This window comes from Frankliniella occidentalis, unplaced genomic scaffold (assembly GCF_000697945.3).
Source record: "Frankliniella occidentalis isolate FOCC.00 unplaced genomic scaffold, Focc_3.1 Scaffold14, whole genome shotgun sequence".
Lineage (NCBI taxonomy): Eukaryota > Metazoa > Arthropoda > Insecta > Thysanoptera > Thripidae > Frankliniella > Frankliniella occidentalis.
In genome coordinates this window covers 3209458-3221836 of record NW_026267144.1, presented here as the reverse complement: position 1 = coordinate 3221836, position 12379 = coordinate 3209458, and the positions used below count along the sequence as shown (strand labels likewise).

Below are 12379 nucleotides of genomic sequence, written 5' to 3'. Positions count from 1 at the left end.
CCCCCACCCCCTCCAGCATCTTCTCGGTGCCGTAAGATTCCGCCACGACGGCTCTGGTCGGTCACAGTGTCGGACACGCTGCGCTGCTATAACGCCGCTGCCTGCGGGTCTTGTCCTGTCGGCAACAGCGGGGCGGCCGAGTCGGCGGCCCCTAACTGGACAGGGTGCGGTGAGGCCAGCCAGGGGGTGGGGCACGGCAAAGCTGGCCGATGCGGGGAAACCTTTTTTACGCCCGACTGGTCCGGGGGCTGCAACGAAGCTGCTCCTGCGAATGTGTGAGAGAGAGGGTGGAGAGGGGGGGAGAATGAGTTGGGGAACCGCAACCATCTTTGATGATCTTACATTTGGTTTTGCATTTACAGAACAATCATTCTATGTCATAAAGTCGCATTATTATAGTGACAAAGTCGATTTTTTTTTTTAATTTTCTGTAAAGTACTATTGTGCTAACATTTTTGTGTTTTTGGAATGAGGCCCTTTTTTAGTCAAGTTTTTTCTCTCGAGTTATTTCTCTCTTTTGTTTCCGTTCGTACTCATACAAAACGTAACAATTTTTGCGCCTATGCCCCTCTTCACTGCGCTCTTCACTCATCATCAGACGATAAGAAGAAGTGCCCCCCGACGACTGGCCCGTTCTACCCCCCCCCTCCCAGGGAGGACGAGGAGGACGGTCAGAGCAAGGCCGAGAAGCATCTGGGGTCGGAGCCGCCGGAAGCAGGGGGCAGGCATGGGGCGCGGGGTGGGGCGCGTAACAGAGTCTAACGCTGCCACTCGCTGCGGCTGCTGCCACTCGGGAGCGACAGCTGCCAAAGACGGAGGGCGGAGGCTTAGTGCGCTGCGCCGCGCGCTCTCTCCCTCCTCCCTCTCCTCCCGAGTTTGAGTCATTATAATCACCAAACTTTGCCAATGTTTTCTGCAAGTTGACGTCCGCCCGTTGGCCCCAGCGTTCAGCTCCGTCGGAGCGCAGAGGCAGACCGGCAGACGAGGGAGGATGAGCCGAGCGAAAAATGGTTTTATATTAAGCTCAGACAACATTACTGTTTTTCCACCAGCCTCTTATCTTCTTAAAGTCCGTTTTATGTTCTTTCTTTTCTTTTGATCGGATTGTTTTGTTGTTGTTGTTGTTGTTGTTCGTGCCTGGTGCGCACCGCAGAATCATCGCTTACTCTTGTCACTCGCTATCGTACATGCGCCAGTATGCTGGCTGGGATTCACTCCACGCACACATTGTGTCTTATCTCTCACATCCCTCGCCACGTCACTACTTTACCGGGGAGGGGGGGGGGTACAGGGCAGGGCCTACCGATCAACAGGTCCGCGACTCACCAACTCAACAGGTTGGGGGCGGCGGGGGAGGCGGGGGCGGCGACAGGGGCGGGGCCAGGCCCATGGCGCCATACGGACGGATGGGACCTGCGGGTACCATGTGCAAGATGAGGATGAGAGACTCGCGGTCTCGCGGTCAATCTTATTCCTGATGGCAAAGATGTCAGCGTGGCGGAGTAGTATTAGGGACCACTTGGTACAACAAATATGTACGATGTCCATTATTTGCATGGGTGCAACGACAATTTCGTCTGGAAATGTACTTGGGCAATGCACGTTTAAACGCGAGATCAAACGCTGTGAATTGTATCTGTGTAAGTGCCTTTTAAATCGGTTAAATTAAATGCGGGGCTGGTGTCATGTCATTCTTAAGAAGCAGGAGTACAAATAAAATACATGTCCTAATTTCTATTTCTACATGAATCGTATTTTGCATTGCGCTCTATTTTACCGCCTATCCTCCCCGGCTAGGCGACGAAGAACTCTATTTTCCAACCATCATTTCCTCTTATTTCTCAACGCTCGGCAACAGTGCCGGCAGGGGATGCGCCAATCCGATTTAAGTGGATGAAGCTTTCATTTTAAATGCGATAGTAAACTGAATCAACTAATTCGTTTAATATCCGATGTGCTGGATTTACGCCAGACAGCCCGACCTTTTCCTTTCTCTACTCTTGCGCTTCAGGGGTCGTAACAGAATAAGAAGGAACTAGGGGGAGTCGAACTTGGGAGAGAAGAAGGGGTGCAACGGGGGAGAGTGGCAGAGAAGAGCCTTTTTGCCCAACGGGCACATCAATCAATGGACGGCAGGTGTGGGGCGGGGCGGGGCGAGCACCTGGACCACTAAGCACACAGCTCGGAATCGGATAAAACGCCTAGCAGAGGAGGAACAGTGAATTCCGGACGACTGTTAAAGTTGAGGTGACCGACATTGAACACTCACGGTAAAAACGACGTCTCATTTTTTGAGGAAAAATGGAAAACTTTGAGGGAACTTCCTAAGTTTGAGGAAAACTCACCAGATTTCGAGGAAGTCTCCTCAAAAAATGTGGGATGTTTCCTAATTTTTTGAGGAGATTCCTCAAAATCCGAGGTGAGATCGGGGTAGTTTTCCTCAGATATGGGAGCCCCTCAAAGTTTTCCCTCTTTCTTCAAAAACTGACGTCGTTTTTACCGTGCTTTCAGTACTTTTCCTCTCGTGCCACTGACGAGGAAGCACTTTGTCCGGGTGCGATCAGACCAAAACTGTGGATTTGGCGACTAAGTTCGAAAAGAAGCCATTAATTGGGCGCATTTTGGTAAAATGTACCCCAACTTGGGACTAGATCGGTACGGACACAATATTGCACCAAGTTTTGCCATATAAACATGGTAAAGAACACACCCCCCATCCAAACAAAATAAAATTAATTTAAAAAAATCGCATGTTCTGTACCCAGTTGTTCTTAACGGTTGAAAGGGCAATAGGGTAGAAGAGGGCCGCGGCGCGCCACCGGTCGCGGCCCGCCACCGGGGTGGACGTCTACAACGGCCTCGGCGCCGTCGGCGAGGTAGAGATCGGCTCCACGCCGCGGCTACATGCTGCTAACGCAGGCCTACGTAGGGCCCCGTGCGTTAACATTGTGCACGGGGTAGCTGAGCGAAGTGCATTAAATTTATAGAACCCACAAAAAATATATAGAACAAAACTATGCCGAATGAGGGTCCGCCTAGTAGGTAGGCAACCGGTCGTCTGCTCCTTGAACGTAAGAGATTGGGAGGGGGGGGGGCGCTTCTAATTATTCCGTCTCTATAGTGAGCCGTATAAGGGATAAGGACTTTTTCTCAAGATCCCTGTAATGTGCATTGAGGCAACCTACCGTGCACCCCATCAAAATACATGGTTGATTGGTATTGGTAAACACATAACTGAAACAGTGGCTGGATATAGGGGGGAAGGGGGGGGGGCGGCACTCCTGCAGTTCACCTACAGAACATGTCTGCTACTGTCCCTTCCTATCCCCACTGCCCTCCCCCTACTTAATTTACCCTTTTGTGTGATGCCATATGAAGCATGATGCTCCCATTTCATTTAATTCCATTTATTTTTTTAAGGTGAAATTCTATTGGATTGCCTCTGGTTGAAGTGAAATAAATACCCTAATATTAAATTTAATTTCAAAATACATTTAAACTTCTCTCCTACGACAGATACAACTTATCGCTTTTTGATTTATTTTTATCAGATCTCTCTGAGACATTTGATGGATCACGAGTCGCTGAAGTATATTTCATTGAAAGTTCTATAGTGTATCGTATCAAAGAGTTTAATTTCAATGCTCCCACCATTTTATTGGATATCATTAAACATAATGTGACTGCAGACAAAGCTTATCAATTTAAGAAAATGATATACTTTGTTCTGATTTCGATGGGCCTATCCTACCTGAGTTTGCGAGATTGGCTATAATATTGTTCGGTCCTTTGCAAGTCCATTGCTATCTTAAAAATAAGTTGTGTGTTTTAAAATCGTTTTGACAAGTTCTATTGAAAGATTAGGCGACTTCCAATCATTCTACTAGTAAACACCATTCCATTTTGTTAAAATAACAAAATTGAAAATTAGGATTTTTTTAGAAATTACAAAATTAAAAGTGTAATACAAGACTTGAATTCCTTTTTCAGAATTAAAAAGGAAATGTCTTATGCTCAAAGCCGATCAGAGTCGAAATGGCAAAGTTATTAGCCTCCAAAGGGGTAAATGTATGCCAAAACGACCAAATAGTCAATTTGGGGGGCAATAACTCTGCCATTTCGATTCCGATCGTCTTGGAGCATAAAACATTTTCGTTTTCTTTTGTCAAGATGAACTCGAAACAACAGTTACCTTTTCACATTTTTCCCGAACCAATACCCCCTCCCCCCTCCAACTTACGTAAGTAAACACGTAAACCATTTGAAATATCACTTTCGTTTCTTCTCACCAGACACTCGCGAAACTTCGTAGGTCCAGTTCCGCAACTCTAAAACTAAAAATATCACACCCTGTTTGACGATCTGACAATTAAATCACTTGTGAGAGAGTATCAAACTCGCGAAGTGAGCGCCGGAGCCGCCGGCGCTTTTCACCCACTCGAGTGCAGTGCTGCCAACATACCAACGAACTGCGCGCGAGTTCAAATTAAACGCTTGAATATTTCAAAGCTGACCAATGCATGCAATTATGCACACATATAATCAACGTTAATTCTCGATTCTTAGACTAACCCGCTTCTCGCTGTCAGTGCAGCACATTTTGAGGAGATACGGAATGTGACACACAGACAGACAGACAGACTCACGACGGAGACACCGCCTGACCCCTCATCGACTTGGACTGAGCTTCGCTCAGCGATTACCTTTTCAGAAGCCACGGACTGGCCCGGGTTTGTTAGGTGGGAAACCCCGACCGGGCCCCAGGCGAATAGGTATCTTTTGGGGCCCCTTGCGGGCAAAAGAGGTATCTTTTCGGGCCCTCGGAGCAGTTTCCAGATCGGGCCCCTAGACCCATAGTCCTTGGCTGCTTTTCAGCCCTATTAATTGAAAACGGAGTCGAGGGAGTGATGGTCGGGTTGGGTGTTCCTTAGGCGTGGTCTAGCAACTAGCGATCGCTCTCCGCACGTCTCCTCCTTCGCCAGGTGGATACAATCTATTCTCACAAGTACATGGTTGAGGCGAGTTGTAGGTCCCTCGGTACCACGGTCAATTCTACCTGTTTTCTACACTTAAAACTGCAGTACACAAATAGTTGTATCACACATGAAATTGCAGTACCATTGATACGGCTGCACTTTAAAACTCATGCCGTATCTCGTGCCGTATTTCATACTTGAGTTTCCAGAGCGCCCTTAACGCTTTTTGAAGGTGCGACTGAGCACTTTTGTTTTTCCAGTGGAGGGGAGGGGATAGGGAGGGGTGGAGGTGAGTGCTCATTCGTCTCTCATAAAATATGGACTGGCTTTCACGGCGCGCGGCCCGCTCCTGACGGAGTATCATGAAAATTGCACCTGTCCATTCGCTGTGCCACTCCTGTGTTATTGTTGGGGCTGCGAGGCTGCGAGACGGAGACTTTGGCCGCACCCCATATCAGACGTTGCAATACAAATCTAATATTGAGTAACACACCGTGTGGTGTGTACGAACGTCTGGCTCCAGCGGAGCTCGCACGCGCGTAAAGGCGGGTAAAGAATGGCTGTCCTTCGTAATGATTCCTGCCCTTCTCTCGTTTTCCCCCGTGCTTCCGCCAGGGCCCTTCCTGCCCCCCTTAAATCCCCCTTCGCTGCTTGCCCTCCGTTTCTCCTCCGGACCTTTCCTCTCGCTCGCTCTCACTTTCCGCTCCACTACTCGCCCTTTGAGCTAGATTAACGAAATGAATGGCCTCATTACTAAAGTAATTAACTACCTGGTCACGGGCGGCGCTGGGAGGCTCCCCCCGGAGGCTCTCCCCGGAGAAAAAGCGTCGTGAGCGAAGGTCGGCGTGCAGAGAGGGCAGTGGATCGAGCAGAACGAAGGTGTTCGGAGCGAAATAGAAGAGGTGTAATGTGCTAAATAACTGTGCTAAAGTAAATGACTTAGCAGCTCGTTTAATTTCTGACGTGCTAATAAATACTTCGTATTATCTTATTTTTTGTTTTGCTTCGAGTTTTGCGCAAAGTATCGTATGTTTTCTTAAAGAAATTCTATTTTGTTTGGTTCCAGACGAGGAGGACTTGTTCATCGTCTCAGACCTGCTGCTGGGGGGTGACCTGCGCTACCACGTCATGCACGACGTGCCGTTCTCCGAGGAGTGCGTCAAGCTGTACGTGTGCGAGCTGGCCCTCGCGCTCGACTACTTGCAGACCAAACACGTCGTCCACCGGTCAGTGAAAATGAGCATCTTGTTATTTTTTTTTCTTCTCTCCGCGTCTAAATGCGATTCATTTTCTACCCCTAAGTCTGATTTTGCGATACTTTTAACACAAAACCATGCGATAACTGGTGTTTTGCGATTCGCACGCTACACCGTGAAATTTTAGGGAGGTTTATAGGAAAGTGTCTTTGACGCAAGTTGTAAAATTACAATTTGGAATCGTAAAAATAGATGCAGTACGTATCGACTTCAAATCCATTGGCGAGTAAAAAATGTGCTCTCGCGTAAATTTGCAACTTCAATTATAATTCGAGTTTTAATTTTTTTCGTAAATTTACGACGGTATTATTTACAGTGTAAAGGGCATGATAACCCCCAAAAATGTGATAAAAGTATCACATCATTGTGATACTTTTATCACAAAAATTATTTCATTAAATTTTTTGTGATGATTTTATCAGTAGAAATGTGATACATTTATCACATTTTTTGGAGTAATCATGCCCATTAGCGTGGGAATCGCAAAACACCATATCGCAAAGATTCAGTAAAAGTATCACAAAACGGATTTCAGTGACAACATTTATACGTTGACCATCGGTGCAGCGCTACTTTAATAACCAAACGAAAAACTGAAGAGGTTTTTTTTTTTAGCCCGAGAGTCTTGAATAGTCTGCGAGGACGTTTGGTTCCAATGAGATGATTCTTAAACAAGGTTGTTCCGGCGGGCTGTTCGCCTCGAATATGCGAGGGTTTCAGACGGAACCAATATTATTGCACGGGCGGGGTATCGGAATCCAATCCTGGGAGGGGGTTTCTGGCGTAAGCCGCGCGACATGATGTAATCCCGTAATCCAAGCAGCAGCAGTGGGGACAGTATGGACAGGGTGGAAAGGACGGCGCTCCTGGGGCTCGTTTGCCCGAAAAGTACTTTACTTTGGTATCGTGTGTGCGAGAGAGAGAGAGACAGACAGACAGACAGACAGAGAGGGAAAGAGAGAGGGGCCGAGCGGAGCCGGCGGGAGGGGAAACTAAATCTTGCTGGCACGGTACATCGGACGACACCTGTGGCACCTGCGGCCGCAACAGGGATATGTGTTACGTTGTATATGAGCTGTCCCGAGCACGGCACGGCTGGCTCGCCATACCCCCTGCCCTGCGCCAGACGTGTCCAATTCTCTTTCGTGCGCAAACAAACCTCGTCCACTCTCTATCTCTGGTTAGCAGGAAAATTTATGTCGATATGCATACAGGCTCCGTTTAGTCAATAATTATACCGGGTTAAAACTATTTCCATGCAGTTAGTCATTTAAAAAAAAAAAATAATTCTGGCGCGTGCATGGAGGTTTTATGCCACCTTATTATAACTTAAATCAAGTTCGCGAAATAGAAAATGATTGAATGGAGATTGCATGCATAGACTTTTGGGTAATATTGTTTTCGATGAAAGGCATTGGGTGAATCGTCTTGATCCCTTAGACGTTACACTACGCCGCAACCAGGGTGTCGAGCGACCCTGGAATCCTTGAAAACCCGGGAAAAACCCTTGAATTAATTCGTTCGGGAAAAACCCGGGAAAAACCCTTGAATTTTGCTCAAAACCCGGGAAAAAGTGCGCACAGTCCTCGTCACTGAGCAGTTGATCTCCGTGTTTCAACTCTCTGCGCACGTCTCACCTTTTTTGTTTCCATTCCTGCTCTGTAGATGGACGAACACTTTTAGTGATATAATTTTCTGACTTTTGTTAAGAAAAGTAACCCCTATGAGCAATTTTTTGTTTCCAAAAAGTCTTTCAAAACCCTTGAATTTTGACTATTTTGCCCTGGGAAAACCCGGGAAAAACCCTTGAATTTAATATTAGGTCACCGCTCGACACCCTGGCAACACATAGCGTAGGTGGGGATTGTATTACGAAAGTGACAATCCCCGCGGATTTGTCAGTGCAGATACCTTCAAGCGATGAATGCAAGTCGTACAATGTATTTGGTCCAAGAATTCCTGTTTTTTTGTTGTTGTTTTTTTTTGGGGGGGGTGAACATTACAAAAATGACAACCAAAAGGTACATAATTTTTTTCTTTTGGAGCTGCGGCGACCGTGACACACTTTGCGTGCGGCTGTGCCATTGCATTAGGGCCCCCCCGCGCGCCCTCTGCCGCGCCTGCACGCGATGACACTTCATATACCATGCCCCCCCCCCTCTCCCCCAAACAACCTGGCGCCAGGCGCCACGCTTTGTTCGCCCCGCACCGCGCGCTGCCTGCCTTTCTTTGGGATTTATGGGCCCAGGCGGCCTGCGGCCTGGGCTGGCCCGCGCGCTCGGGGCCCCCCGCGACCAGGCCCGGGACCCTAACGGACATCTCGTGGCTGAGGTTTGCTGAGGGGGAGTGCGTTAGCCGGCGGGCGGGAGGGAGGGGGCGGAGGAGCAGCTCGGCTCTACAAGTGGCGTCGAGGGAAATCATTGTGGGGAAAGACCTAGCAGCAGCGGCCCAATTGTTGGTTGCAATCATCTGGCGTTCACGTGTGTGTAGGTCTGTCTGCTGCTTGGAGGCTGGAGCTGGTTCTGCTGGACCGGCGCGAGCAGAGAGCGCGGGTGTGACAGGAGGAGAGAGGCGCTGCGGCAAAGGCCTTCCCAGACGGCATAAAAAGGAATTTATGTCCAGCGCCAGCCAGCCAGTAGTTCTGGTTCATGACGAGGGAGGGAGACAGAGAGAGAGAGAGAGAGAGAGAGAGAGAGAGAGAGAGAGAGAGAGGGGGGGGGAGGTGCAATGAGAAAGAGATTGGGTCGCAGTGCGCCGGCCGCAGCCGTGCGGTCTGCTGCAGCGTGCGCGCCTAGTGCGCTCTGCTCGGCTCTGCTGTGGGGGAAGGAAGAAATAAAGAAGAGAGATGGGCCGAGGGGGGGACGAAATCGCTGGACGCTGGTGTGCATTCGGTCAGAATGGACGCACGATAACTCTCCCGGCCGGGCAATATGAGCGCCGAGGATGGGCGAGCGGAGGGTCCGGAGGGCCGGTGCGTTTCCACTCTCTGCCTTCCCTTTTTCCTCCTCCTGCGGTTTGTATATATCTCAGTCTTTCTAGAGGGAGAACTCGCGTGCCTCACCGCGCTACGTGCCTTGCCGTATAGCAAATCCTATTCACGCGCGCCCGATCCAGCTAGAAAAGAAAAAATGAACTCGAAAAACACACTTATGCCGTAGCTTTAAATTATCACAAAAATACTGTCGTCGTTATACATGCGTAATCATGATGGTAATAAATCATTATCGCATAATGTGGGCTGTGCGCAGTTCTTACACAATTCTGTCAATGGGCGATCACGTAACCGAACACCCGCCGCGTAAGTCGATACCTCTCGGCCGGATGGGGTTGGGGGCGAAGGGGAGTGATGACCTCAGCGTGCCCGTCGATCATTGAGCCCTCCGGAGAGAAAGGGCCGGACCGGCCGGCAAGGGACGGAGCGGCAATGCTGGGTACAGATACAGACAAGTGGAAAAATATATTTAAAGAAGGAAGCGGGAGCTTCTACTCGGTATGTGCGGCCCTACGATCCTACCGCCCCCGCCCCAGCCCCAGCCATGGGCTCCTTTGAGCCCTCTCCAAACCCGGGATCGCAATAACCTCAAGAATTTTTTCAGCACGTCTTTCTCTCTTTCTTTTCCCTTGTGCCCCCCCCCCCCTTTTTCCCCTCTTCCTCTTTTCGCCCTTTTCCCTCCCCACTCCGTCTCTCTACTTTCTATTTCTCCTCTCTTTCTCTTTTCTCTCATCCCCTGAGCTGGGCTGGCCCTTGTCTATCAATCTATAGTCCAGCCACGCGACATCAGTACAAGGTCGCGCACTCTTAACTATACTGTATATCAATGTTTTAAATTTATTGCTGAGCTTACGAAGCCCATGTTAAACCAGGATGGGCCCAGACTCGGTCACGCTCCAAGACGCAATTTAAGCTACAGACTTTATTACACTAGCTACAGCTACAGCGATTATCCATGATCAATATAGATATAGATATGTAGCCGGTACGGCAGTGTTTGTTACTTCTGGAACTATCGCAAGCTCAGCATTAGGACCGAAGGTCTTGGCTAGTTACCGTACCTCAGAGACCCGTCCTTATTTGTTTCTGAGCACGCACCAGACCCGGACCAGACCATAGCTTATTTGTAGACAATCTTTTACTTTCTTTATCGTGGGTGGGCTTGAGCAGCACGCTGTGGAGGGCTTCGAGTGCGGCCTGGATCCCGCATTTGGCGTTGCCTCGTCGGGTATAAGGGGCAATAAAAAAAGTTGACGAATAAAAGTGTATACTGGGTCTACTTTACAAGTTGGATCCTCGCATCGGGCTGGGCGGTGGGTGGTGCCGTGCCGTGGCCGTAGTCGGGCAGTCCACGCTGCTCCCGCCTACCGTCGAAATATTCCCTCTCCCTTTCAGTGGCCCCGGCTGGCGGTTCTACTTACAGGAGTGTCACAACTTATTGCGATGAGAGGTAGAGTGGCGCTTCTCCTCGCAGCCGGCCTCAATCAAGACTCGCCTGTCAACAGCGCTGAGTGCCAAAGAGGGAGAGGGGTAGAGGGGCCGTAACCTGCGCGCGTGTGTGTGTGTGTGCGTGAGTGCCTAAAGGTCTGTATGAGAGCGTTAGAGAGAGCGAGAGAGAGCATAGAGGAAACTTTGCAATCTCAGCGGTAATAAAGTTGGCTGCTGATATGATTTTACGTCCTTTGGCATGGCGCGGCGTCACACCAAAACTTGAAAATAAGCTCATGTGTGTGTGTGTGAGAGAGAGAGGGGGAAACGGCGGTGAAAGAGACATAGATTTAAATTTAAACCGAATTAAAATTGACTGGCTCGACCGTGTGTTTAGCTCGACCTAACCAGCGGGTGAATGCAGTTCGTTTCGTGGTGTCGCTTTAAAGCGATTGTTTGTATCTCACGGCCACTCTGGTAACGTTACTTTTCTAGTGTCTTTACTAACTTTATTAAAGTTTCTGAATGTCTATCGCCCGATACCCTGGAGTCGCGGCTGCGGGGAGGGCCGCGTCGTGGAGCGAATTCCCTTTGCCCCTGTACAAAGTTCCCCCGGTTCGCTCATTTGGTCCTTTGCCGCGTTCGGCTGCTCGCCGCGCTGCTCGCCGCGCTGCTCGGCCCGCTGCTCACCTCGCGGCCTTGTGGCCCGCCTCGCATCGCCCTCATCCGGCCGGGCAGCTGGATTGGTCTGCAAACACGCTGCTGTAATGAGTCTGGACCCAACGCTAACGAACACCCTGCCTCACGCTAAAACCCAAACATTTTCTCCTTTCGCGGGATATCTCGCCTTGTGCGATGTTCCTCCTGTCGTTGCGCGGCTCCGGTCTCTCTTTACTTTCATCGTCGTGATCGTGCACAGTTGCTGCCATGCGTATCTTTTTTATTATTATTTTTTATCTAAATAAGCAGGGCCACAGACTGCAGGGGCAAATATTACATAAACAGTTCCCGTCGCGCTAATCTCCCGACTGATTGCATATCGATCCCATCCATCGATTTATGTTAAGACAGTGACATGGAACGACATGGAATGAAGCCAGCGGATTGCGGTGAATTATCTGCGGAAGGACTATAGCAGACCGGTGGGAATATAGATGGATGTTGGGTCGGCGAGAGGAGGGAGAGTCGGCTTCGATCTGCAAGTGCTGCGGGCCGAGGCCCTGGCTGCATTCCACAAAATGCACACCGCAGACGATTTCGCCGACGAATTTATGCTGCCGTCGAACCTGCTCGACCAGGGATTTCCACGGAGCTCGCCTCATCCCCGCGTTCCCCGTGGCGTGGGGAGGTGGGCTCGGGCGGGGGTGGGGCGGGGCGGTCTGTAGCCGACCTGATGAGCTGATCTCGCCTGATGCTGCTGCGCCCCGGTCGGACCACCGGGTTCAGAAGGAGACCAGCGGGGATTCTAGGAAGAGGAAAGTTAAATAGACCCACTTCAAACAGCGACACACGCGCTCTGGGCAGGGCGGTGAGCTGCGTCCGCTGGAGGCCGAGGCTCGAATCAGCCGGGTCGGGGAGTTACGCCACACGGTAGGGTGGCCTAGGAGCCACTCCACACCCTCCACACTCCACGCCGCCTTTATCCCGCTTTTGGACCGCCGTGTTTTCCCTCCTCTCTCTCTCTCTCTCTCTCTCTCTCTCTCTCTCTCTCTCTCTCTCTCTCTCTC

At 50.0% G+C, this 12379-nt stretch overlaps 1 protein-coding gene across 1 annotated transcript in view; it reads left to right on the top strand.

Annotated features, from left to right (window-relative positions):
• Nucleotides 1–12379, top strand: part of LOC113214435 (serine/threonine-protein kinase 32A) — a gene marked incomplete at its 5' end in the record, with an annotated part of 70303 nt that overhangs the window by 23116 nt on the left and 34808 nt on the right. The window contains 1 exon segment of the mRNA XM_052263806.1: nt 6043–6202. Within this exon segment, the coding sequence (XP_052119766.1) occupies nt 6043–6202 (160 nt within the window).